This window comes from Vicugna pacos, chromosome 17, assembly GCF_048564905.1.
Source record: "Vicugna pacos chromosome 17, VicPac4, whole genome shotgun sequence".
In the NCBI taxonomy this organism is placed as follows: domain Eukaryota; kingdom Metazoa; phylum Chordata; class Mammalia; order Artiodactyla; family Camelidae; genus Vicugna; species Vicugna pacos.
This window is the reverse complement of record NC_133003.1, coordinates 5,429,490-5,455,524: the sequence shown is the minus strand read 5'-3', so window position 1 is coordinate 5,455,524 and position 26,035 is coordinate 5,429,490. Positions and strand designations below refer to the sequence as shown.

The 26,035-nt window shown below is 40.1% G+C and overlaps 1 protein-coding gene across 1 annotated transcript in view; it reads left to right on the top strand.

The window, feature by feature from the left end:
• Window positions 1-26,035, top strand: part of LOC140686630 (serine/threonine-protein kinase Nek10-like) — a 69,104-nt gene that overhangs the window by 32,136 nt on the left and 10,933 nt on the right. The window contains exons 8-12 of the mRNA XM_072940836.1: window positions 4,700-4,737; window positions 4,837-4,977; window positions 12,657-12,686; window positions 14,563-14,663; window positions 22,227-22,337. Of these exons, the coding sequence (XP_072796937.1) occupies window positions 4,700-4,737; window positions 4,837-4,977; window positions 12,657-12,686; window positions 14,563-14,663; window positions 22,227-22,337 (421 nt within the window). The remainder of the gene's footprint in view (window positions 1-4,699; window positions 4,738-4,836; window positions 4,978-12,656; window positions 12,687-14,562; window positions 14,664-22,226; window positions 22,338-26,035) is intronic.

The following is a 26,035-nucleotide window of genomic DNA, read 5'->3' as shown; positions in this document are numbered from 1 at the left end:
CCATCCTGGGAATGAATCCAACTTGATCATGGTGTATGATCCTCTTTCTGTTGGATTCAGTTTGCTAATATTTTGTTGAGGATTTTTGTATCTATATTCATAAAAAAATACTGGCCTATAATTTTCTTTATTTTTGTAGTCTTTGTCTGGTTTTAGTATGAGAATGATGGTGGCTTCGTGGCATGACTTTGGGAGTGTTCCCTCCTCTTCAATCTTTTGGAAAAGTTTCAGAAGGATAAATATAAGTTCTTCTTTGTTTATTTGGTAGAATTTCCCAGTGAAGCTGTTCAGCCCTGGATTTTGCTTTCAGGGAGTTTTGTTTTTATTACAGATTGTATTTCACTTCTACTGATTGGTCTATTCAAATTAATCTGTTTCTCTTTGACTCAGTTTTGGCAGGCTGTTTCTAAAAACTTACCCACTTCTTCTAGGTTGTTTAATTTGTTGGCATGTAACTATTGTAGTATTTTCTTACAGTTTTTTTTCCTATTTCTGTGGTATCAGTTGTTGTTTCTCCTCTTTCATTTCTTATTTTATTTGGGTCCTCTCCCTTTTCTTCTAGGTGAGCTGGTCTAGAGGCTTGTTCATTTGGTTTGGCTTTTCAAAAACCTAGCTCTTGGTTTTATTGATCTTTGTATTTTTTTTTCATCTCTATTTTGTTTATTTCCTCTCTGATCTTTACTCTTTCCTTCCTTATACTGACTTTGGGTTTTGTTTGTTCTTCTTTTTCTAATTCTTTTACATGGTATATTAGGTTGTTTGAGATTTTTCCTTTTTTTTTGTGGAAATCCTACATTACAATGAACTTCCCTCTTAGAACTGCTTTTGCTGCATCCCAGAGATTTTGTGAGGTTGTGTTTCATTGTCATTTGTCTCGAGGTATTTTCTGATTTCTTCTTTGATTTCATCATTGACCCATTGGTTTTGTAGTAGAATGCTATCTAGTGTATATGTGTTCATTTTTTCCCGTTGTCTTTCTTTCTGTGGTTGATTTCTAGTTTCATACTGTTGTGGTCAGAAAAGATGCTTGCAATTTCTATCCTCTTAAATTTGTTGGGGCTTATTTTGTGACCTAGTATATTTGGTCTATTCTAGAGAATGTTCCATGCAGTCTTGAAAAGAATGTGTATTCTGGGCTTTTTTGGACATAGTGCCCTGAAGATATCAGTTAAGTCCAACTGGCTTATTTTGTCCTTTAGGCCCTCTGTTGCCTTATTGATTTTATGTCTGGAAGGTCTGTCTATTGATGTCAGTGGGGTGTTAAAGTCTTCTGTTATTGTTTTCTTGTCCATTTCTCCCTTTATGTCTGTTAGTATATGTTTTTAGTATTTGTATTTGGATGTTCTTTAATTGGGTCTATATAGCAGAACAAGTATAATATCCTCTTCTTTTATTGACCCCTTACCATTGTGTAATATCCTTCTTTGCCTTTCTTTATGAACTTTGTTTTAAAGCCTGTTTTGTCTGATATAAGTATCGCTACCTTCACTGTCTTGTAGTTTCTATTTGCATGAAATACCTTCTTCCATCCCCTCACTTTCAGTCTGTATGGTTTTCACCCTGAAGTGAGTCCCTTGTAGGCAGCATATTGTTGGTCCTTTTTAAAGAATCTAATCTGCCACTGTATATTTTTTGATTGAAGCATTTAATCGATTGCCATTATAGTAATTGTTGATAGGTATGTGCTTTTTTCATGTTAAACCCTGTTTTCTGTTTGACTTTGTAATTCTTCTTTCATCATTTCTTCATTTTGTTTTTCCTTTTATGGTTTGATGGTTTCATTTTGTATTATGCTTGAGTCCTTTCTTTTTGGTTTTTGTGAATCTTCTGTATGTTTTCATTTAGTGGTTACCCTGGTTTTCAAGTTTGTTGACCCATAACTGTATCTACTTTTTTTAAACTGATGGTCATGTGAATTCAAACACATTCTAAAAGATCTACATTTTTACCACCCTATCCCCAAATTATGTATTTTGGTGTCCTAGTTTACATATTCGTGTTTATCCTTTTGCTGTTAATTGTAGTTATAATTGCTTTCACAAAAATAATTTATTTTTTTTGAATCTGTGTTGTACTGTCTTATTTAAGTATCATCAATCCTTTTGTTTATTTGCCTTCCCTATTGTGATTTTCCTTTTCTGGTGGATTCTTGCATCTTTTCCATTTAGAAATGACCCTTCAACATTTTTTTTAGGGTAGGTTTAGTATTACTGAATTCTTACAGTTTTTGCTTGTCTGAGAAGTTTTTTTATTTCTCCTTCTATTCTAAATGATAATCTTGCTGGGCAGAGTACCCTAGGTTGCAGGTTTTTCCCTTTCAGTACATTAGATATATCATGCCACTCTCTTCTGACCTGCAAAATTTCTGCAGAGAATTAGCTGATAGCCTTATGGGTATTCCCTTGTATACAACTGTTTTTCTCTTGCTACCTTTAGAAAACTCTATTTTTAACTTTTGCCATTTTAGTTATGCTATGTTTTGGTGTTTCGTTTCATCTCGTTTGAGACTCTGTGTGCTCCTGTACCTAAATATCTGTTCACTCTTTTAGTTTTCAGCTATAAGTTCCTCAAGTATTTTTTGATCCCCCCCTTCCTTCTGGAACCCCTATAATGTGAAAGTTGGAATCCTTAATTTTATACTAGAGATCTGTTAAATTACACTCTTCTTTAAAATGTGTTTTTCTTCCTGCTGTCTGATCCAGTGATTTCCATTATTCTGTCTTCCAGATCATTTATGTGTCTTCTGTATCACTAAGTCTGTTGTTTATTTCTTCTGGTGTGTTTTTTTATTTAAGCTATTGAGTCATTCATTTCTGGTTGAGTCTTTTTTTTTATATTTTCTAATTTCTTGTTAAAATGTTCAGTGTTGAAATCAATTATTTTCCTTTATTCAGTTAACTTTTTTATTACCTACATATGAATTCTATATCTGATTTAGTGTTTATTTCTGTTTCATTATTTATTTTCACAGGGTTCCTTTTGCTTTTTAATCGAGAGTAGTTCCTCTGACTTTTTAGTTTGCTTAACTTTCTCTCTGCCTCAACAAACTGAGATGAGACAGTTATCCACTGCAGTCTTGAAATGGGTGTTCTTGTGTGGGACCATCCCCATGCAAACTGCATGTGCCCAGGGCCTCTTGTGGGAGAGCTGGATTTGATGTTGTTGCAACTCACCCCTTTCCTCAGGGTGTACTGGTAGCTATCACCTTGGTAGGAGGTGGGGCTGGAGATGGAAGAGCTAGAGCTGGCACCAGATCTGAGGCAGGACTTCCTCTTGGCTCAGTGGCCATCACTGCCCTGTTAGGGGTGGGGTCCGCTCCCAAGTTGCCATAGCAGAAGTCCTGAGGGTCAAGCTTAGGCTGGCTCTCTTCCTGTAAGTGCATTTTTTTCCCTCCTCCCTGCACAGGCCCTTTGCCCCAGAGGAGTGGAGAGCTGAAGCAGATGTGGTCCATATATGGACAGAGGTTCAGTGCACTGCTTGTGTAGGCATCTGCCACTCCACTCAGATATTTGATGCACCTTTGTTGCATTGCATTAAGTTGAAATATGTTTCTCATAACTTGTCAGGGCATAGGTGATTCTTCTCTCACTAAAAAAAAAAAAAAAACTGATAAGAAAGTGGCTCTACCAGTCTGAAAAGGCTACAAACTGTATGATTCCAACCAAATCATATCCTGGAAAAGGCACAGCTACAGAAACGATAAAAAGATCCTGGTTTCCAGGGGTCTGGGGAGAGGGAGGGAGGGAGGAATGAATAGATGGAGCACAAGGGATTTTAGGGCAATGAAATTATTCTGTATGATACTATAGTGGTGGCTACATGTGATTATGAATTTGTCAAAGCCCATAGAATGTACAACATCAAGAGTGAACCCTGATGTAAACTATGGACTTTGGTTGAAAATAATGTGCCCATGTTCATTCATCGACTGTACCAAATATGCCTCACTGATGAGGGATATTGAGGGAAGGGGGGTATATACGTGTGGGTGGGGAGGGCAATGTGTGAGCTCTGTATTTTGTTCAATTCTGCTGTGAACCTGAAATTGCTGTAAAAGAATAAAGTCTATTAAAAATTTTAAAAAGAAAAATAAATTGACTTGATTACAGTAGAGAAAAAAACAAGGTTGAAGTTTATTCATGGCTCCCCTTTGTAGGGTCTAATGCCTCTTCCACTAGGTGGAAGGCGCTGACAAGTTGCAAAATGATCAGGAAATCGAGAATTTTAGGGTAGGGCAAATGAATGATGTTAATAACACTGGGGAATTAAGGAAAAATATAGTCATCTTAAATGCAAAACTCATCTCATTTTATAGGAATAGTGATAATTTCTTCTTCAAGACAGCAGAACTAAAGCATGGAAAATATTACATGTAAAATTTTAAATGTCATTTCTTTCTAATACAAAATGAGTTGTTTTGATTTTAAATGTGACAAGAAAATCACTCAAGGTAGTAAGGTTTAGGCTCGGAATCATTCTTAGAGCTTATGAACAACTGTGGCAGGAAGAGGCCTTGGTCATAGAGTGTCTGCTCTGCTCTGGTTTCAAATATGTTTATTTTCACTCTTTATTGAACTCTTGAGAGCCTCCTCAGAGAAAAGTACCTTTATGTTCACACGTGAACCATAGTGGGGTATAGGTTTTCAGTAAATGTTAGTCACAATCCAAGTCGAATAAATCCTTCTAATTCTGTTTTCAGAGACTTCACTGGTGGAATAGGATCAAGACCAAGACCAGGTAATTTAGTGTTGGAGGCAGTAAAATCATCCATAGCTCCCTGAAATTCAATGTATTGTATGTTAAAGTCTCATATCTTTCCCCCTTTTATTTCTTCAGCTTTGCTGCCTCTTGACCTGCTTCTGAAAGTGCCACCCCTCATGCTCAGGGCCCATGTTAAGGAGCTAGAGGCCGAGGTAGTGACAGGGTGGCAGGCCCACAGCCTCCCTGCTGTGATTCTTCGCAGTCTCAGACACCATGGTAGTACCCGTTAGGTCAAGTTGATGTCAGATGCACGTGGGTGGAGAAGGTTGATGGTTGGGCCTGAAATGTCTGAATGATGCTTGGGAGGTAATTTTCCTACAAAGAGCAGGAGAGTTTTGTTTCATTTTCCACCATTATTAGTTTGGCAAGTTAACAGAGTCTAAATGCTTTCTGTGTTCACTTATTTAATGAGCTAGTGTAGTTTGTTTTTCTAAAAGCTGCATTTTTGCTTTGGTAGGAATGTTAGCCAGTTGAATTTTGAGGCTGACAGTGCATACCTACTAACAAAAAGTAGTAATTGTGTTTTACATACATACTTATGTGAGCCCTACACATAATGATACAAGAGAGTAAAGCGTATCTTTTTCTTATCTCCTTTACTCTGACACAGATACTTCTTTACAGTTAGTAAATTTGATTAAAACAATATTATATATTGTTTCTCAAGGAATGTAAAAATTATGGATTCTTAAGATATAAAATTGTACAGTAATGGTTTGAGAAAAAAAGTATGTGAATTAATATTTCTAATTTCTGTTAAAGAGGACCAAAGTTCACCAGTAATAGTAAGTTTGTAGCTAAACCTGGACAATTCAGGGAAAAAAATTAGTGATTGTGCTTTAAACATATGTATGAGTGTATGACTCTCGAGTATAATGTTCTATTTTACTACTTTGGTTAATTCAGAATTATTTCTGGGTACTGTTTTCACTTTGGCTTCCTTAATTCACATTTTTTTATAGAGTTAACAGGTATAGTGAACATAGGAGATGTGAATTGATTTACTGTAATATTAGTCCGTGTCTCCACATTTATTAAATGTGCTTTGGAAGAGTTACTGACAGTTTGGGGCCATTTACACCATCAGCATAGATGCGAAAAATAGATGGCTTTGTTATTAAGATGTTCAAAACTATCTGTTGACCATGCTCTACGCCTGCTATTTTGGCATAAGGTAAGTTCATAACATAATCATGAAGCTAAAATGATTGTTGATTGGCTTTATAGTAGTGAGAACAGAACACATACATAGATAAGCAATTTCAAGTTCTGTTGTGACTCCTAATAGAAATTGCTTTTAATGAAGGGAGTGTTGGGTTTGAGACTTGGCTTGATGTCAGCGATCTCTGGATATTTAAACAAACCATTTAGCACAGTTCACATGTAATATATTTCTTAGACCTACAGTTTGTAATACTGTCTAATTTTTAAAAATTTACTGATTCATGTATTTTTATTTAAAGTAATACATAAATATATAAAATATATATTATATATTATATATATATAGCATCTTAATTGTTGTCAGTGAATGCTAAAGTTTCCCTATAAAGAATGATTAGTTTCTACTAATACTAGAGAATACACTGTGATGCATATGGGAAAATTTGGGTTACTATCTATGAATTATCTCACTTTCAAATAAAAAAGCCAAAGTCTTTGTTTTGTTTCATCTTAATACAAAATGGTTTTTCTCCATATTATAGAAGTCATACATTTTTAAATGCTGCAGGTAAACTTGGACTATTGGTTGCTTTATCAAGTCATAAAAAACTGGTACCAGCCCCTTCCACTTCGATGTCCTCATCTGCAAACCAGACTTCATTCCATTATGCATAACCAACAGCTAGGGTCGTGTATTGCCTGAATGTTCTGGGGGAAAAAAAAGTGTTGGGGAGGAGAGAATTTTGTCAAACCCTGGACATGCTCCCAAGACTGTATCTAGTGCATGAGCATCATTTTCTGTGTGAACAAAGGTGGGAACTGTTCTCTTAGAGGGCCAGGTGGCTGTGTTGGAACGTGATCTTGCCTGTGTTGACCTGTAAATGCGCACTTCTGGCTCATGCTGTGGTGATACAGCAGTACTTTGTGCACTGCCAAACTCCCGTAGCTTGGTTAGCTTTTGCATCTGTAGTGCTGAACGTAGTATTTTCCCACCACAATATTTTCTCCTGGAGAATTCTGAGCTTCTTCAAGAGAACTGACTTTCAGAGAAAAAAGTTCCCTCTAGTAGGAATAACGGGAGCCAGTACGACTCTGTTAGTGATGGTAGCATATCCCAGGAAAAACTAGGCCTGGCAGGGGCCAGGCGATATGAACTAAACCAGATGCATATGTTCTTTTTTGATCACAAATTCGGGGGGGAAAAAATAAACCTGTCTGTAAAACATTTCCCCAAAACTGAACTTAATTTTTCTATTGAGACCCTATTTCACACATCAGAAAACATAATCAGTTAGCCTACAGGCAAATCACAGCCCACGTTTCCATTCGGGCCTGTGTCCCCTTTACATGAAGGCAGGACCTCTGTAGCACTTACTCTGTCCATTCACCTCCCCAGGGCCTGGGAGGTCTGGCCTGTTCTTCCCCACCTCTCCAGACGTGGAGATGTGGGAGCTGAGCAGAGCCCTGCTGCTCTGACACCCCAGGAAGCCATCTTTACTGCCCTGTTCCATCCCGTGTCATATGACACAGGGCACTTCTGCATGGCTGACCCCCCAGAATTCCCTGTGGGGACCAGGCCCCAGACTTACCACTCTTGAACCCCCAGACTTAGAGAGAATCCCATCAGCCACTCTCCCCTTCTCACTGCCCCCACCCCTGGCTTGGCCCAAAGTGAGCTGGAACTTGAATCTTTTCTGACACTCTCTTTTCTTCTCCTTGTTCCTTCATCCTCCCTCCTCGGAGAAGCTTTCTCTTACCCAGAAGGGGCAGGAAGAAGAGTTTGTTCAGCTGTAGGTCTGTTGACTCTCTCTGCCTTTTGCTTAGACATTGCTTTTTAAAGCCCAGGAATGTACCCTCTCTGTTCCCTGGCTCCTCTCTCCTCCCCGTCTTGGGGAGGTGCTAGCCTCACGCTCTGCTTCTTGATGATGGGAGTCTCCTGAGGTCAAAAGTGAGTGTGAGAAATAATACAGCAGTGAATGTTCCACACAGCATCTTGCCATGTGTACTAGGTAGTCATTTTAAGGGACTTAGCAACTTTAAAAATGCTCAGATGATATATTTTGGAAAAAAAATAACGAAAGACACAGAGTTTGGAACTGGAGGAAACCCTAATCCGTACACACGCACAGATTCAGCCCATTGTATAAAGATGATTCTGCCAGAATTCAAGATTGAAGGGCCTCAAAGCAGCCTTGCTTCTTTGGCCTTTAAACAGCTAGTTCCTGAGGCTGGAATGAAAGGAGGTGTTACTCCCAAAGGGGCAGGGAAAAGACCCCAGTTCTTGTATTACTCGAAAGCTAAGAATACAGACGGTAGATGGTGGTTTGTGCAGAAAAGATTGTAAAGGATTTATTTAGGGAAGGGAAAGTACACCCCTAAGAACAGGAGGCAGGCTGATCCAAGGGCAGATAGCAATGGTCTTTGTCCCTCCTCTTTTACCCTCACTTAGAGGTGATCTTTTGATTGACAGCTCTTGCCCCTGGAATGCCCAGTCATGTTTATCCCCTTTGCACATGTCCTTACCCATGATACACACAGAGAAACCCATGGGGGGGCCTAAGCTGCAGTGCCAATTATATTACAGTGAGCACCGGGTCATGTCAAGTTAGGTCCTTGTCACTGCCATGCAGTTACACCATTGGGTTCTAACCGGTTCCTTGCTGGCACTCACTAAGAGGAAGTAAAACCCCTTTATGCTGGAGGTGGGCATAACACCATCTTCTGGACCATCCTCCCCCTCCCCACCCATCTGCCCAGTGCCCCCACTTGTCTAGATACCAAACAGAAGGGCTGAGGCTTTGATGCAGCTTCCTGCCGTCCCATGGGAAGTTCTGCCAGGGAGCACGCGGTGGGGGCACTGGGCCCAGACTGTCGAGTCTCTTGCTTATCATTTCTCCTTACTGTGGAGCTACTGGTGGTCTGTGTTGGGAAGGATTCCATGCCCCCCCCACCTCCACTCCTGCCATCATCTCTCTCACTTCCTCCCCACTCTCCTCCAAGAGAGTCATTCTCTCAGTGACTCAGGTCGGAGCTTCAGCCCCTCCTGGGCTCCTGCTCCCCACAGTCACCATGTGCTGCTCCACACGGGCCTGGCTTCGGCTCCAGCCTCTTCTCATGAGATCATCTTGCCTGAGGTCACCGTCTCATATGGCCCCTGACTACCCCTTCAGCTCACCCAGGACTGTACCTCTCCATGGTCCTGAACGCAGGACAGACTGGGCACTTGGCTGACTCCTGTCCTTTGCTGGAACTTCCTCTCACTCAGAAGCTGCCACTAAAATAGACCTTCCCTCACACCAAACCCCAGTCATACACCTATTGAAAATGTACTCATTCTTCATGGTCTTCTCAAATGGGACTTTGGCATCAACTCTCTGTCCCCCATCCAGTGGTTCTCCAGGTGGACCTCCCGAGAACCCCTTGTGAGTTCAGTGTTCTTGGCCCAACTTCTGGTGCCTTCCACACTGTTGTGCAGAGATTGACTGCTGAGCATTTGTAGATTTAAACTACAGTTGAGTTCCTTTATTGCATTTTACAAAAGGAAAGAAAAGAGGCCAGAGCAAATCTGTTCAACGTTCTTAAGTTTACAAGGTTGTATGGTCTTTCAGCAGGGTGGTTCGTCCCATATTGAGAAACCCATGTATGTTTTGGCCCCATTCACAAAGGGAAAATATTTTTTACTTTTTCAAGGAGCTCCTGCTTGAAACTCTCTTCCCTAGTTGTTCAAAAATTCCCAACGCTTAGCAGAGAGAATTCAGAAATAGGCTGGTACTACACTTTGGTCAACTGGGGGAATGTATGTAATCCATCTTTTATTCAACTTATAGTACTTAACAGCTCTGGGCTTGTGTTGTGAATTGTAGTTTCAGGAGATGGGATATATAATATAAATCATGCCTCAAAGCACCAGGAATGGGCAACTAGGCCACCGTAATGTGCCATGAGACGATAAGGCAGACTGGTGTGCACTGCACAGCTGCAGAGACCCCACACTTCCAGTTTATTACATGTACCTGTTTTCCAAAAAGATTTGACCATTAAATGTTCAAAGGTACAGGTAAAACATGTTAAACACAGCAACCCCTTTTAAGAAGAGGAATAGTATTTCAGGCCTGGGAAGGAGCATAAATATTATTTCATATTTGAAGTAACCTGAGGAAATGTCCATGATTTCACAGTCTCCCAGTGCTGAGTCAGGAGGCTGAGTCAGGGTAGTGTTAAGGGGCCGCCTCGTTTCATATCCCAGCTCTGCAGTCTTGGTTGGACAATTCTCTTAATCTCAGTCATCTATAAAATGAGGATAAAAATGACTACCCTTCAGAACGGTTCTTAGGATGACATGAGATGAAATGTGTAAAACCCTCCCCCGCACCTTGCCCAAGTCCATGCTAGCAAAGCACTGGTCTTCCTCCGGGTCCTCCTGCCACCCCAGAGGGAAATGCTGGCTGTCTAATGTCATGCTTATGCTAGTAAATACAATTTTTGACACTTTAAGTAAATTGCCTCTTACAGTGAATTTCGTACTTTCCTTCTAAGTTTTAAAAACGTAATAAGGTTCACTATTTTAACAAAACTATAAAAGGAACATGGAGTATTCCAATTTTAAACTTGGATCTCATTTAAATTTTAATGAGACCAAATACTGTCTATCTTTTGCAATAGGAACCACATAGATATGAATCATGGACATACTCTGTAGATCTGACATTGCAATATGGTCAGCTTCTATGATGTCTTTTTAAGAGAAGTTTGTTTTAATAAAAATAGAATAATATTGTCTATGTAAACACGGGTTGCAATGTTTTTGAGTATTTAGGATGCATAGTATTTTCAGTGTGCTAAACTGAAAGATTGAGAGAATGCTTTAAAACTCAAAATGATGTGGCTAACGTTTGCTGCAATCTTGGTAGTTACTAATATTTAACTAAAGAACACAAATTTTAAAAGATATCTATGTGAATTTTTATCATTTTTGCTTTCCTAAAATTATTAAGACCTAAATAAATACACATTTTGGGATGGGGAATAAAAAAAGAGCAATGATTTAATAAGATAGAAAAGGAGGAATAATAATTCTCCTACCCAGTATTAGCTGAAGTTGTTCAGGAAATCAAGAGGACTTGCAAACTTTACAGCCAGACTCCCATCACTACCAGTCTCAGATTTAACTCTTTCTCCCCAACTCTAACCCCTGTGATCACTCACATCTCAGTAATCCTACCAGAGCAGCCCAGAGTGCTGAAGTAGTCATGACATCCTGTCTTGTCATGATACGGCAGCAGCAGGGAGCTGAGACACTGTTTTGGTGGCGAGATTACAAATTGCCTGTAGTCTAGGTAATGGGGTTGGGAACTGCCCTTTAAGTTGAAAAGAAATAGCAGATTAGGTAAAAACACAGGTAAAGTGTAAAATACAATAAAGGGAGTAGTAATCAGACAATGTAAAGAGTATTTACAAATCAGTAAGAAAAAAGAAGCTTGGGACCCAAACAGAAAATTCACCAAAGTGCAGTAAACCTCATCAGCATTCAGATAAATGCAAAATAAAACAAAATCAGATTTGCAGAATCGAAGCATTTGATAATAGTGTTGATCAAGTTGTAGAAAAATGGATTGTCTTCTGGTCAGAGTGCAAATTGATTTATCCACTATAGAGTGTATTTGTTAATATAGGAAATATCTATACTCAGCTATTTAATTTCTCCTCATTTACTCTAAAAGACTTCTTGTGCTTATGCACAATGCGGCATGTGCATGTATACTCACTGTAGCATCACTTAGAACAAAATTTAAAGCAAGCTAAGTTCCCAGAAGTGGCTGAGAAACTATGATGCATTCAGAACACATCATACTGCTCAGTAGCAGTTATAAATAATGAGCTGTAACTGCGTGTTGACAAGAAGAATCTTTGTGACATACTGAAGATGAAAACTGTAATGGGGGAGGGTATAGCTCTGTGGTAGAGTGCATGCCTCGCCTGCATTAGTCTTGGGTTCAATCCCCAGTACCTCTAGTAAGAAAATAAGTAAATAAATTAGCCTAATTACCCCCCCAAATATTTTTTTAAAAAATTGTAAAACGGTCTTATGATGTGTCACCATTTATTGCAAAAGAGGAAAGGAAAACATGAGGTAATACTATAGATTTTCTACAGCAGTGGCTTTCAAAGTCGTTTTGGAAATGACCCTCAGTAAGATACACAGTTTATATGACTGAGTGGGCCCTTACTTCATGCAGTGCACTCTGAATTTTTTCTATCCTGTTCTATTTCTTTTCATCCCATTCCACTCCCCCCCCTTTTTTTCCCAAAATGCTGGTCATGACTCATTAAACTGATTTTAAGACTCAACCACAGACTGAAAAATACTGTTCTGAAGATACACACTTAAGTATGTCAATGGACAGAAGAGCAACTGGAAGGCAATGCACCACGCTAACAGCAGAGATTTCTTCCGGGGGTGGTGGCTGCAGGGAGCCTCGAGGTGCTTCTGTGACACTTAACGTTGTTTCACATTTGTTTGGTCATTTTACAGTGGGCATGTGTAATTACATATTTTTCAGTTATGTTTTTAGAGAGTAAGCAATCAAAACTGTTTTCGAAAATCAAAGACTTACTGGGATTGACAGCGTAGTGGTCAAGGGCCTTAAGAAACATGATTTTAAGTTACGTTGCATAACTGAGAAGTTCAGAAGGCAGGCGTTCCAGCTAACAATCTCTGTTTTTGCATGTAGGGCCACAGATGAGCACATTCCTGTGGCAAGGTAGAGTCAAAGCCATGAGATTCCCCACTCAAAGTGTCATCACAAATCTGAGAACTCTCTGCCATGCTGTCAGATTTTAACTCATTACCTATGAGCATTAAGTCCACATGCCAGGAACATAAAGTAGTCAGCATAAAACTGATCAAAAATCAAGCCCTCTGGTTTCTGAAAATGCAGAGCTAATGTTCCTGTAGCAGCGTCAACTTGGCCACATTAGTTTTGGGTATCAGTCTAGACAATTACATTTTAAGAATTATTTCTGTGAAGGAGCACAACTGTGGAAAATACAATGTATGTACAGTTTGCCATCTCTGCAGGCCAGAGCAGATACCTCCAGCTCTCTGCTTTCTATTTTTGAGCTACCTTAATCCTCTCTGGTTTACCATCACATTTTTACCCTAAGGGTAATTTATTAAACCTCATCTTTTAAACGATCAAGTAGTTGATACTTAAAAGGAGTTAGATGCAGTGCCTAGCAGATGTAGATCCTTTAAATTTCAAACATTTAAACAGGGTATTATATGTACACAAACTAGAGCTAGATTATTTCTTGAATGAATTTCTCAACAAACTGAGGAAAGATACCCATGAAGAAAATAACATTTCTTTTAATGTTCCATTTATTTTCTCTTTTGGGGTTTGTCTTCTAAATATAAATTTTCCTATGCTAATAAAAAAAAAGTTGACTCTTTTAATGACTACCTTAAATTTTCTCTTTAAATGTTTTGAAAACTAAAGTTTTTATGCAAGCTTTCCCAGAAAGCATTTCTATAAGAATCATTTTTTCTAAATCCTAGCTGTTGCTGAAGCAATGATTGTATTCACATTTAATTTTATACAGACCGGTTGATTTCAAGGTTGTAAATTCAAGGTTGTGTGGAGGTAAGGAAAGAAAGATCTTGTACCTTTTCTTTGAATGAAGAGAAACTGGCAAGAAAAGCATTGTTTCAGAAAGTGTGCAACTGGTTCTGGGGAGGAAGGGATAGAGCATGAAGGTGGGGAGAAGACAGCCTACATCCATGTATCTGAAGTGTCTTCCACTTTCTCCAGTGTGGATCTGAGTGCGAGGAGAGGCAGAGGTGGCCTTGTGGCTGATCTAGGGGTCTAGGTCATTCCTTTAAATAGCTTTACATTCCTCAAAGTTAAAAACAGGCCACATGTGACTCTGACATTTGAATCTGGGAAAGCAGCTTATATGCAATTGGACACCAGGCTAGTCTTGAACTGTGAACGTGATGTGGTGCTTTGATGAGAATTCAGGAAAAATTATATGTGTCTTATTTAGACCTGAAGAGAAATGAAGGTGAAAAGTATACTTTGTGATAATCACAGGTTTGAAAGTAACATGATTTTCAAACCCTTGATTATTATAAATCAGAATTTTTTGGGTTTTTGTTTGCTAAGATTGCCTATTCAATATTTTCATTGGGTAGTTTCAATAAATTAGTTTTTTATGTTATTGAGGGCATAATGAATTTAAAAATTTTAAGTATGATAGTCTCTTAACTGCATATATGTGAAACCTAGCTTTTCAATGACCACAGTAGCCAAGACACCACTGACTCCTGGTGGCAGCATAATGTAATTGCAGGCAAAATTCCCAAGTGATAAAACAGTCTTTCAGATGTTATAAATGATGACATCATTATGTTACTTAGAAGTCTGAGAAATAGAGGGAAGGAATTACACCTCCAGTGTCGTAAGATATTGAAGTGTTACAAGGTCTCTACATACTGTCTCATTGGTAGGATGATAGTTTTTACTTTAAAACTTTTATTTATTTATTTTTTTCAGAATTTTACCCCATTTCCCACAAATGCCACTTTTGAAGGGGAAAACCAGGGTCTTAACTAACTGGAGAATTTGTCATCCACAGCATCTGCAGGAATTGCCGTGTCCCAGAGGAAAGTACGTCAGATCAGTGACCCCATCCAGCAGATCTTAATCCAGCTGCACAAAATCATCTACATCACTCAGGTCAGTGTGCTAACTTCTTCCTTCCTTTTCATTTTAAGTACAAGTTCGGGGCACAACTGCTGTGTGGAACTTTCAGTTAGAGCCATGCTTGTTCTTACTCCCTCCAACTGCATATGACTGGGAACATTTTGGCTTAGCAAAACTGTTCCTAAATCTCAGTGACCCTTAGGCCTTGGGAAAGCAAGCACTGGCTACACATTATTTACATAAATCTGTGTCTTGATAAGCAACTTGAATGTTCATTTACCAAAGGTAATGTCCTGTTAATATGAAAATAAATTTTTAGAGACAAATAAGTGTAGATATTTGGACAAGAAAGTGACTATTATTTTGAAGTTTAAGATTATACATCTTCATTCATTCATTTTTTTTTAATTTGACATACAATTATTAGGTGCCTGCTATGTACCAGCCACTGTTCTAGGCACTTGAGACATATCGATGAGCAAAACATACAAACGTTGCCTCACGCTAAGTTTCAGAGAACCAGTCTGGTGATTCTGTCTGTTGCCAATTGTGGCGACTCCAACTAAACATTCAAGTAGTAGAGAGAAATCCCGCCAGGCAAGTGGAACAGCTGGGCCCATTGTATGTCTAACTTGGGCTAATACGCCTTCTGCCCCCCAAAAGAAAACATAACAAAACAAACAAGAAACTATTTGGATTAGTGTATTGCAGTGACATTATAAGACCGTAGGACTTAAAGTCACTTGATTTCTGGTGTCTGAGCTTCCCTAAAACCCTGTGGATTTCCTTCTTCTCAGCGTACAGTCACTCTGGTAAGCATCTGGGCGTCTCTTTGGGGAAGGCTTGGAGGAAAATTTATATTGCATACTTACAGCAGTGCTCAGGGCCCTTCCACAAGGGGCCTCAGCTTTCATGCCCATCGAGAGGCTCTAGGTCTTGGAACTGACTAAGGTCTGGAAACTGCGTGAGAGGCTGTGATTCTCCACTGAGGCAGCAGCCACTGACGTCACATTTTTGTCTGGCAGACATAGGGTTCCTTTTCTGTCATATGGATTAAGGAATGCTCTAGTAGGGGGCCACTGTTTCTTTCACAAGAACACCCCAACCAGTTAAGGGCCATCAGAGATCTCTATGGGCCAGGCATTCTAGTTATCAGGATACATCCCTGCCACCCTTTCTGGTAAATGCCCCCAACTTGTTACTGGTGGTCAGGTGCCGCCTCTTGGCCCCTGATTCTCTGGGATCACATCATCCCTGTTGGGATCACGTACTGACCGTGTCTTCCCCAGCCTACAAAGGAGACCAGCCACAGAGGTGTTCAGGGATGCTGGTGTTTCCCTCCCGGATGTGTTTCTCAGTGCCTTCATGCAGGGAGCAGCTTCTGAGTGTTCTTGCTGAATATTGAGGGAGTGAGTTTGCAGGTCACATGTGGTAAATCCTCCCCAACATTCCTGTCTCTCCACGCCTTTGAATCCCCCTCCTCTACAAGCCAGGGAAACTGGCATTTTATCCTCATTAAACACAGACCATGACTGAGTCCAAGTCTTTGTGCCCCAGCCAATCAAGTTACCACCTCCGGCTTCACAAACTAACAGATTAAATCTGGACTCTCTAGTAAGTGCACATGTATGAATGAATTCGGCCTGATCGAGTCCTATATTTTGTCCTTCTCAGCCTAACACCCTTTGAATCCACTCCTGCACGTGGTCTCTGGGATGCTTCGGATACATAATAGCCAGGTCTTGCAATTTCCTTGATGTGCTAGCTGTTTCCTCCTGGTTCTTACTGTGCACCAGTTCCCCTGGATCGTACTGAGCTGTGACCCTGGTTACTGACTGGACGCTCCCTTTTGTGCATCTAAGAGGGATAAGCACCCCTTTTAAAGGCAGTACCCCTCATCTGTCCCAGGGGAGGTTAGTATAGAGTTTTCAAGCAAAAAGAAGGCTTGTCTCCTCAGATGCCAAGTTTCAAGCTACTTCCACTGGCAATGATGGCTCCCAGTGACTTGGGTTTTGACTTTGTCCATTTCACCTGGGTCCAACAACATGTCCTTACTTGGAGTTTTAGTATCCTAATCTTTTTTTTCTAACTGGCACATGAGAATCTTGGTGAAGTGTGCATTCAGGTGACACTGTCATTTAGCAACCTGCTTAATTAAATTTTTGTCAGCCTTGTCAGTGCTATGGTAGCAAGAAATACGTTCTGTTAGGGCTGTTGTGGAATCTTTCTAGGTCTTGGTCCATGACCTGTGCTGAGAGTTAAAGGACCCAAGCTGGTCGTTTTCTGTCTGTAAGTGTCCCAGTGCATTTGAAGGATGCACCCCTCCATCCCGAGTCCCCACGGCCTTCACATGTCCTGATGGCCGCGTGCAGCAGCTGCTCAAGCTTCCAGGACAGTCGCTTCAGTTGGCTCTTCATCCAGGTGACAGCCTGATTAACTGTGACGCCGTGGATTAACTGTGATGCTGGGGATTACTGGCAGAAACCCAATCACTGGGCTCAGCTCCAAGGGTACAGTCAAACCAGCTTCCACATGCAGCTGTGTGGCTCCTTCTCCTGGACATTCCTGGTACAAGATCTGTTCCAGTGAGGGTCCAGTCGGGGGACAGAAACCACACAGTGATTTCCACAGGGAATGTTTCATATAAAGGACTGTTTAGGAATTAATAATAATAACAGGGTATTATCTCCTAAGGAGAGGAAGAGAAATCTGAAGACTGTAAGAAGAGCAGAAAGGGAAGTCACTACTTACAGGGCTGAGGTCCAGACCTCACCGGAAGGGTCAGAGAAATTTACTGAGGAGCTGCTCTGTGGAACTTGCTGGAAATCAACATGTGAGGGTGATGTGCTGGGGAGAGCACTTTGTGGGGCCAGGGGAGGCTGCCCACGGGTGGCTGCTGCTCCATGGAACTCTGGGAAGCTGCCTGCAGGGTTCGTGCCACTGCATCTGGCTGGGGGTGAGCATGGCTAGGAGTTCCTGTTGCTGCTGACCATTCAGTGCTGTCGGACTGAAGCCAGGCAGGAGCATCCCTGGAACCAGAAAGAACCTCCGTCCTCCGCTAGCGCCCTCTGCTGATGGAGTGGAACATCCTGCTGGCTGGCAAGGGAGAGATGTTCCAGTATCACAAGCAGGGCAACAAAGGGTGGACTTGGAGCCAAGGGGAAACAAATTGACAAGTGGCACCAGTAGCCTGGGGGGCCAGGCAAGGGGCTCCCTTCTTGGGGGCCTGCGCATCTCTGACTTCTCACTGTTCCCCTTTGATTTCTGCCCAGCCTGGGGAGTAGCCAGGCTCTTATCTGTCGTGTCTGGGGCTTTGTGTGTGTGTGTGTTTAGCAAATCTGCTATTCTTTTCATTACCCTGAGGGCCAGCCTTTTTGAGACTCAAGAATCTAAAATTGATTACCTTTTCTCTGTTTTCTGCTGTCAACTTCTGTCTTAGGCAATCCCACAGAATTGTCTCCCTGATTAAATGAAAGCAGGTGAAGGACATGTGATGGAGCAGAAAATTGTTCAATAAATCAAAATATAATCTGCCATGTCTGTACTGAGTAAAGAGATTATGTTCAAAAATACATTTCCATTTAAATACTGATATAGACATAGTGAGGAGCATGCTTAACATCAGTGTTACAGAAATAACTTCAAATAGCTTATTGGTTACCTTAATGATTAACTACTAAGTTGGGAAAAGATATCTTCTGAAATTTAGATATAGTTTCCATATCCATGTCTTGATCATTTTTACGTAATAAAAAAAACATTTTTAATGGAAATGTTTCATTTCTTTATTGGATTTCAAAGTATTTTAAAGCCAGAATGAAGCAATCACAGATACTATGTTGCTTTTACAGTGCCAGCATAACACACAATTTCATATTTTTGGCCAGATGGCATTACTTGTTACAAGTTCAGCTAGAACCATGTTGGTTGTAAGAGTGTATTTCCAGAATACTTGAAAGTTTATGACATTGCACAAAGTAAGAAATGATGGCTCTTCAGGAGAACTCTAAATTACAGTGCTAACCAAAGTCAGAGCCTTTCAAATAAAGGAGATAAGTACAAGTCTAAAGGTCACACTCATATATTTCCTGAAGGTTGAAGACCATGGTCAGATTTCCCTCTCTGCTAATTGCAAAGGAAACTTCTGAAGTAAAACTGAAATGACAAAACCAAAAGCCCTTCTTGTTCACATGTTTATTTACTAGACAAACTCTCCCAAACTTAGGCTGAGGTAGCCATCCTGAATTGCAAGGCCAGATCCCTCCTGACAACCAGCAAGTAACCTTAAAAGGGAAACTGCTAACCTTGTGTTGGTGGTGGCCTTTCCTATACAGTTTCCAGAGATAAGTCTGGAAATCATCTAAAAGTAACTGTAAAAGGATGTTAGAATCCTTACCCAACCTTCACTGATTGGATATCTGTTTTCATTAAAAATAAGACAGTAATCTTTTTTTACATTTTTTATTTTATTGAGTTATAGTTTACACTGTTGTGTCAATTTCCAGTGTAGAGCACAATTTTTCAGTTATAAATGAACATACATATATTCATTGTTGCATTGTTTCTCATTTTGAGCTACCATAAGATCTTGTATATATTTCCCTGTGCTCTACAGTATAATCTTGTTTATCTATTCTATATATACCTTTCAGTATCTACAAATTTTGAACTCCCAGTCTGTCCCTTCCCAACACCCTCCCCACTGGCAACCACAAGTTTGTATTCTATGTCTATGAGTCTCTTTCTCTTTTGTATTTATATTCATTTGTCTCTTTCTTTTCTTTTTTTAGATTCCACATATGAGTGATATCATATGGTATTTTTCTTTCTCTTCTGGCTTACTTCACGTAGAATGACATTCCCCAGGGACACCCATGTTCCTGCAAATGGCATTATGTTGTAATTTTTATGGCTGAATAGTATTCCATTGTATAAATATACCACCTTTCCTTTATCGAGTCATCTGTCGATGGATATTTAGGCTGTTTCTATCTCTTGGCTATTGTAAATAGTGCTACTGTGAACATTGGGGTGCAGGTGTCTTTTTCAATTTGGGTTCTTTCTTGACATGTGCCCAGGAGTGAAATTGCTGGGTCATAGGGTAAGTCTATTCCTAGCCTTCTGAGGAATCTCCATACTGTTTTCCACAGTGGCTGCACTAAACTGCATTCCCACCAGCAGTGTAGGAGGGTTCCCCTTTCTCCACAGCCTCTCCAGCATTTGTCATTTGTGGATTTTTGAATGACGGCCATTCTGACTGGTGTGAGGTGATACCTCATTGTAGTTTTGATTTGCATTTCTCTGATAATTAGTGATATTGAGCATTTTTTCATGTGCTTTTTGATCATTTGTATGTCTTCCTTGGAGAATTGCTTGTTTAGGTCTTCTGCCCATTTTTGGATTGGGTTGTTTATGTTTTTTCTAATTGAGTCATATGAGCTGCTTATACATTCTGGAGATCAAGCCTTTGTCAGTTTCATTGTTTGCAAAAATTTTCTCCCATTCCATAGGTTGTCATTTTGTTTCACTTATGGTTTCCTTTGCTGTGCAGAAGCTTGTAAGTTTCATTAGGTCCCATTTGTTTATTCTTACTTTTATTTCTATTGCTTGATTAGACTGTTCTAGGAGAACATTTTTGAGACGTATGTCAGAGAATGTTTTGCCTATGTTTTCTTCTAGGAGGTTCATTGTATCTAGTCTTATGTTTAAGTTTTTGATCCATTTTGAGTTTATTTTTCTGTATGGTGTAAGGGATGTTTTAGCTTTACTGACTTACATGCAGCTGTCCAGTTTTCCCAACACCATGTGCTGAAGGGACTGTCTTTATTCCATTGTAAGTTCTTGCCTCCTTTGTCGAAGATTAGTTGACCAAAGGTTTGTGGGTTCATTTCTGGGCTCTCTGTTCTGTTCCATTGGTCTTCATGTCTGTTTTTGTACCAATATCATGCTGTCTTGATGACTGCAGCTCTATAGTATTGTCTGAAGTCTGGGAGGGTTATTCCTGCAGCCTCTTTCTTTTTCTTCAGTAATGCTTTGGCAATTCTAGGTCTTTTGTGGTTCCATATAAATTGTATTATGATTTGTTCTAGTTTTGTGAAATATGTCCCGTAGATCGCCTTGGAGGTGTGACCATTTTAACAATATTGATTCTTGCAATCCAGAAGCATGGGATATCTTTCCATTTCTTAAAGTCTTCTTTAATTTCCTTAATGTATGTTTTATAGTTCTCTTTGTATAAGACTTTTACTTCCTTGGTTAGATTTGTTCCTAGGTATTTTATTAATTTGGGTGCTATTTTAAAGGGGATTCTTTCTTTACTTTGTTTTCCTGTTGATTCATTGTCAGCGTAAAGAAATGCAACTGATTTTTGTACGTTAATCTGTAACCTGCTGCCTTGCTGAATTCTTCGATTATTTCTAGTAGTTTTTGTGTGGACCTTTTAGAGTTTTCTATATATAGTATCATGTCATCTGTATTTAGTGGCACTTTTACCTCTTCTTTTACAATTTGGATCCCTTTTATTTCTTTTTTACTTCTATTTTTATTTCTCTGTCTTGCCTGATTGCTGTGGCTAGGACTTTCAGGAATATGTTGAATAGGAGTGGTGATAGTGGGCAGCCTTGTCTTGTCCCAGATTTTAGTGGGAAGCTTTTGAGTTTTTCACCATTGAGTGCTATGCTGGCTGTAGGTTTGTCATATATAGCTTTTAGGTTTTGAGATATGTTCCCTCAGTACCCACTTTGGTGAGAATTTTTATCATAAATGAGTGTTGAATTTTATCAGAAGCTTTTCTGCATCTATTGAGATGATCATTTGGTTTTTGTTCTTTCTCTCGTTGATGTAGTGTATCACATTGATTGATTTGTGTATGTTGAATCACCCTTTGGTGTTTGATTTAGGGAGGTGGCAACAGTAGGGAATTGTCAGATCAAAAAGGTGTCTTCAGGTACTTTTCCATGCCTTCTCCACTCTAACCTGTGACTTCCTACTACTTACTCCTCAAATCTAACTCATCCTGGCTGGGCCCTAATGTATACAAGTTCATTTCTCTTTCTTCCTGATAAGATTGGTCCCTGCCATCTGATTTCTCTCTCTGATCAGGTGCACATTCAGACACACTCACAGGCAGGCTTCTGATGATGTGCTAACACAGATATGGGCTTCCTGGTCCATAGTATCAGGTCCTTCAGGACAAGGACCAAGATTAGCGTGTTTAGCATGGTTCTGGGCATGACACAAGAGCTGGAGCATCTCACAGAATGCATCTTTCTTTGTCAAGCCTGTTATTTGCAAACTTAATTCAATTCATATGGGCGACTAATGTGTAATTGAGTTGTTTTATGAAAAATAATATCAATAAAATGAAAGAACAGTGACATCAGTAGAACTAGCCTTTTGAAAGAGAACAGAGTAATATATTTGTTCTGGATTGTAGAATGAACCAGTGGAACATCAAGTCATGCTAGTTAGGGTAAAATTTTAATTCTTATTTAGTCCCATGCAGGGAGTACTGTGACTGACCCTCAGTAATGCTTGCTGGGAGTCAGCTATGCATTGCTAATGACTTGCTGATAATGATTTTCTCATTTTATGCAGCTTCCTCCAGGTCTGCACCACAATTTGAAAAGAAGGGTTATAGAGAGATTCAAGAAAAACCTCTTCAGCCAGCAGAGTAACTCTTGCAACTTGAAATCTGAAATTAAAAAGGTATGGTGCTCTACATACAGGAATTCTTTTTGGCTACCAAACAAAAACACATCATAGGAATTAATTTGTCTGCCTCCTGAGCTTTCATCATCTACTTAAGCTCTGCCCACTATGAAAGGATATTGTCCATGGTTGTCTTACTCCATTTGGGCTGCTATAGTAAAAATATCATAAGATGATGTGTTTATAAACAGCAGAAATTTGTTGCTCATGGTTCTGGAAGCTGGAAGCCCAAGATCAGGGTGCCGGCATGGTCGGATCTAGCTTGGACCCGCTTCTGGGCTGCAGACTGCTGACTTCTTGCTGTGTCCTTACATGGGAGAGGAGGCAAGGGAGCTCTCCCAGGCCTCCTTTTACGGGCATTTTAAAAAATAAGAACACTTATAAAAGGACTTTATCCTTCTGGCCCAATTTACCTCCCAAAGGGCCCACCTCCCAAAACCATCACCTCAGGGTTAGGTTTTAACATACAACTCCATGGGGGACACAGACATTCAGACTGTAGCATCACTTGAGATAGTAAATCAAGGCTATGCCTTTGCCTCTAATTTTCTGACCTTCTTTTCTGAAGCCATCAGTCTCAGAAGAGTAATAGAAAGTTGTTTCAATATTATTGCATGTTTTCCTAAAAAATGTTATTAAATATATCTAAGTGTGTATCTATATATACATTTAATATAAAATATATATAATTTAATATCTCATACACACACACACACACACACACACACACACACAGATTAGATAGTTCTAGTCCAATCTTTATTAGGATACTCTTCAACAGACCCCTGAGTTGAGCTTTGCAACTTGGAACAAGTCAGCTAACATCTGAGGCCATGATTTCTCTCAGCTATGAGGATGGAATGAACCATTTCTAAGGTTCTTTCCATAATCGACGTTCTGCAGTCTCCTAGACTGTGGGTGCTGGTAGATATTTCTATTCTTAAATAAGGAAACCAAATCACCAGCAGGTTAAGCCAACCAGGCAGAAGGAGAATTGCTTATCTCTGGCTAGCACAACTTGGTGACAGAAGCCTCTTTGTCCTGTTTGACAGCTGTAGGGACACAGGATCATCTTTGCTTTCAACCTGGCTGAGAGGCAGATTCAGTTACCCTCTGTAGGGTGCTTTGCCCCCTTGTCTGATATTTTAAGCTCGTGGTGGTTCACGCCCTTACGAAACTGTACGATCAGGGAGGCAGGACTTGCCCCCTGTGAGCTAAAGAAAGCTTCCATTTGGTGTATTAACCAGTTCCTCCACTGAAACTTTGTTTCCGCATCAAGAATTAATCTCCCTTTCTCTATGCGTTTTCACTCTTACTGTTGTTTTAAGTAGCTCATCATTCAAGCAGACTTGCATTACCATTTCTCCAAAGGCAGTGAGTGTGTCTTGTTCATCTTTGATTCCCCAGAGTCGTACCCAGTGCCTGGTAGGTGCCTGATATTTAATATTGTTGAGTATCAAATACATTCTAGGTTGGTGCACCAACACGCTGTCTAACATGGTCTATGTTGGTTCTATTCTTTATTGCTATGTAAGTATTGATACATTTATATACTTCTGCCTGAGAAGAAAGAACCCACATTGTCCCTAGTCTGAAAGCTAAATGAGGCGTTTGTGACCTGTTTTTCCCCCTTTGTGATGTAATCTTTAGCAGCGGGTTTTGTTCAGAAATGGCTTTTTCATCCACTGTGCCATCACAGAGGAGGGGCCCATTAGCTTTTGACTTCCACAGCCATCCCACACCATGGCCGTGGAAGCAGTGGTGACAATACACGAAGTGCTCTCAGTTTCCACCTCCCCCTCTGAAGCTCCCCCTGAAATCCAGTGACTCTGCACCTGCAGTCTGAAGGTATTTTCATGGGATGACTGTGCCTTACTTATGAAACACCTGAGACCTGGGGTATACAGATCAGCCAAAACGTGGATGCGCCCTTTTCTGAAATATGACACTCTTTAATTTTTGACTCACCTGAGGTATCTTCAGTTCAGCCTGCTCAAACTAGGCTAGAATTGCAGGAGAAATAAAGCATCTGAGTAACTGGATAGGTGTCTCTGAAGACCAGGATTTTCAGCATGGGGAGAAAAGCAGCAGAGACAAAATAAAAGGTATTAATTCAAATTAGAATTGGAAAGATCAGTATGAATGAGTATGAATTCATGATAAATCTTATCTTTTAAAAAATGCTCATACTTCCAAAAATTTCACTAAGTTTGTTTAGAAACTAAGCAAGCAGCAGTGTGCTCCCTCTGCACCCACAGATTTGGAAATACAGCCATTGGCAGCTCTAGAGCAGAAACTGAATGAGACTAGGCTGGAAAATCTTAACATCATAGGGTGCAGGGCAGGGATTCTGTCCAGGGCTCCCAAGGGTGTGTCTGAGGTCTCAGGAGCCCACTGCTCTCTGTTGTATAATTAGAGCATTGAAGAGAATGATATCCACAGTGGATCAAAGGCACCAACTAATGTTTAAATCTAAGGCTTCATGGTAGTGGAAAAAAAAAGAAAATCACTTACTGGTTATCTTTGAAAGACAGTGAGTGACAAACACCTTATTTCAAAAATTGTTTACAGAAGGAAAGAATCAAACATTTATTCTGCCTTTGCCTTGTGAATTCTGTCTCAGGGTAACTAAATTGATGAGAGGGAATTCTCTCATTACAGAACTCCCTCAGCTAATAAGTACCGAAGGTGTAAAAACACTGTCATTTTGCAGCCCCTTTAAAGAAGTGATGGGTCTTGACATGCGCCTTCTTGGCCACTGACATCTCGAAAGAGGGACAGCCAGGCATCCCATGCTTCCTCATGGGCGTGCATAGCACCATCTGTGAAGTTTACCATAAAGTAAACTCTTGAACCTGCATCTGATGAGCTGCTAAGATTTAATTATTAGAAAATAGTGAGTGTAAATACTGACATTTGTGTAACAAAATGGCCTCAAAAGCCTAATAAACCCTAATAGAAAGGAGCTGTAGGTTAGAAGAAATGAAAAAAAACGTAATACTTTGTGACTTAATATGTTAACATAATTCAGTGAAAGAGGACAAGGAAAACCTAAAGAAAGAAAGATCAGAGGCCTGGCGAGTGAAGTGTGATGAGAAAAGTGCTGAAACTTTTCTCACTTCTGACACCTAATCTCATTCATTTTGGCTTAATTTCCTTCCGAGTCCTTCCTCAGTTGATTAGCTTCGAACTCGTTTATGTAGTTGTCCCACAGCAAAGATAACCTTATTTTATGATATGAAAAGAAGATTCAGGTTGTGGAATTTAATGAGGATTACATTTGTAGTATCTTATTGTTTTCTTCTATTTAGTTTTTTGCCCAGAAAGTAACTGTGTTCTCATTTGACCAATAAGGCGGTAAAATTGTTCAATATTTGCTCCACATCAGTGTGTTTGGGGAGGGGGAGGGTAGTGACAGTGATAGAGCTTTTTCTATTTAATAGCGACTTGTTTATCTCAAAAGTACACACAACCATTTGCCCTTTGGAACTGTAGGTGTTTGTTCAGAGCAGAAGGGCCCTTTTATATCAGTTCAGAAGGAGGATCGTACACTTTCTTCCAGCAGAGCATAATGCCAAAGAGAGCAGGTATCCCTCAACTCAATATTCATGAGCCAAGGGAGGGCCCCACGGTGCTGGTCTGGGACTGGTGATCCACCTCGTGACATCAGCGGGCCGGAGAGGCCACTGCTCAGA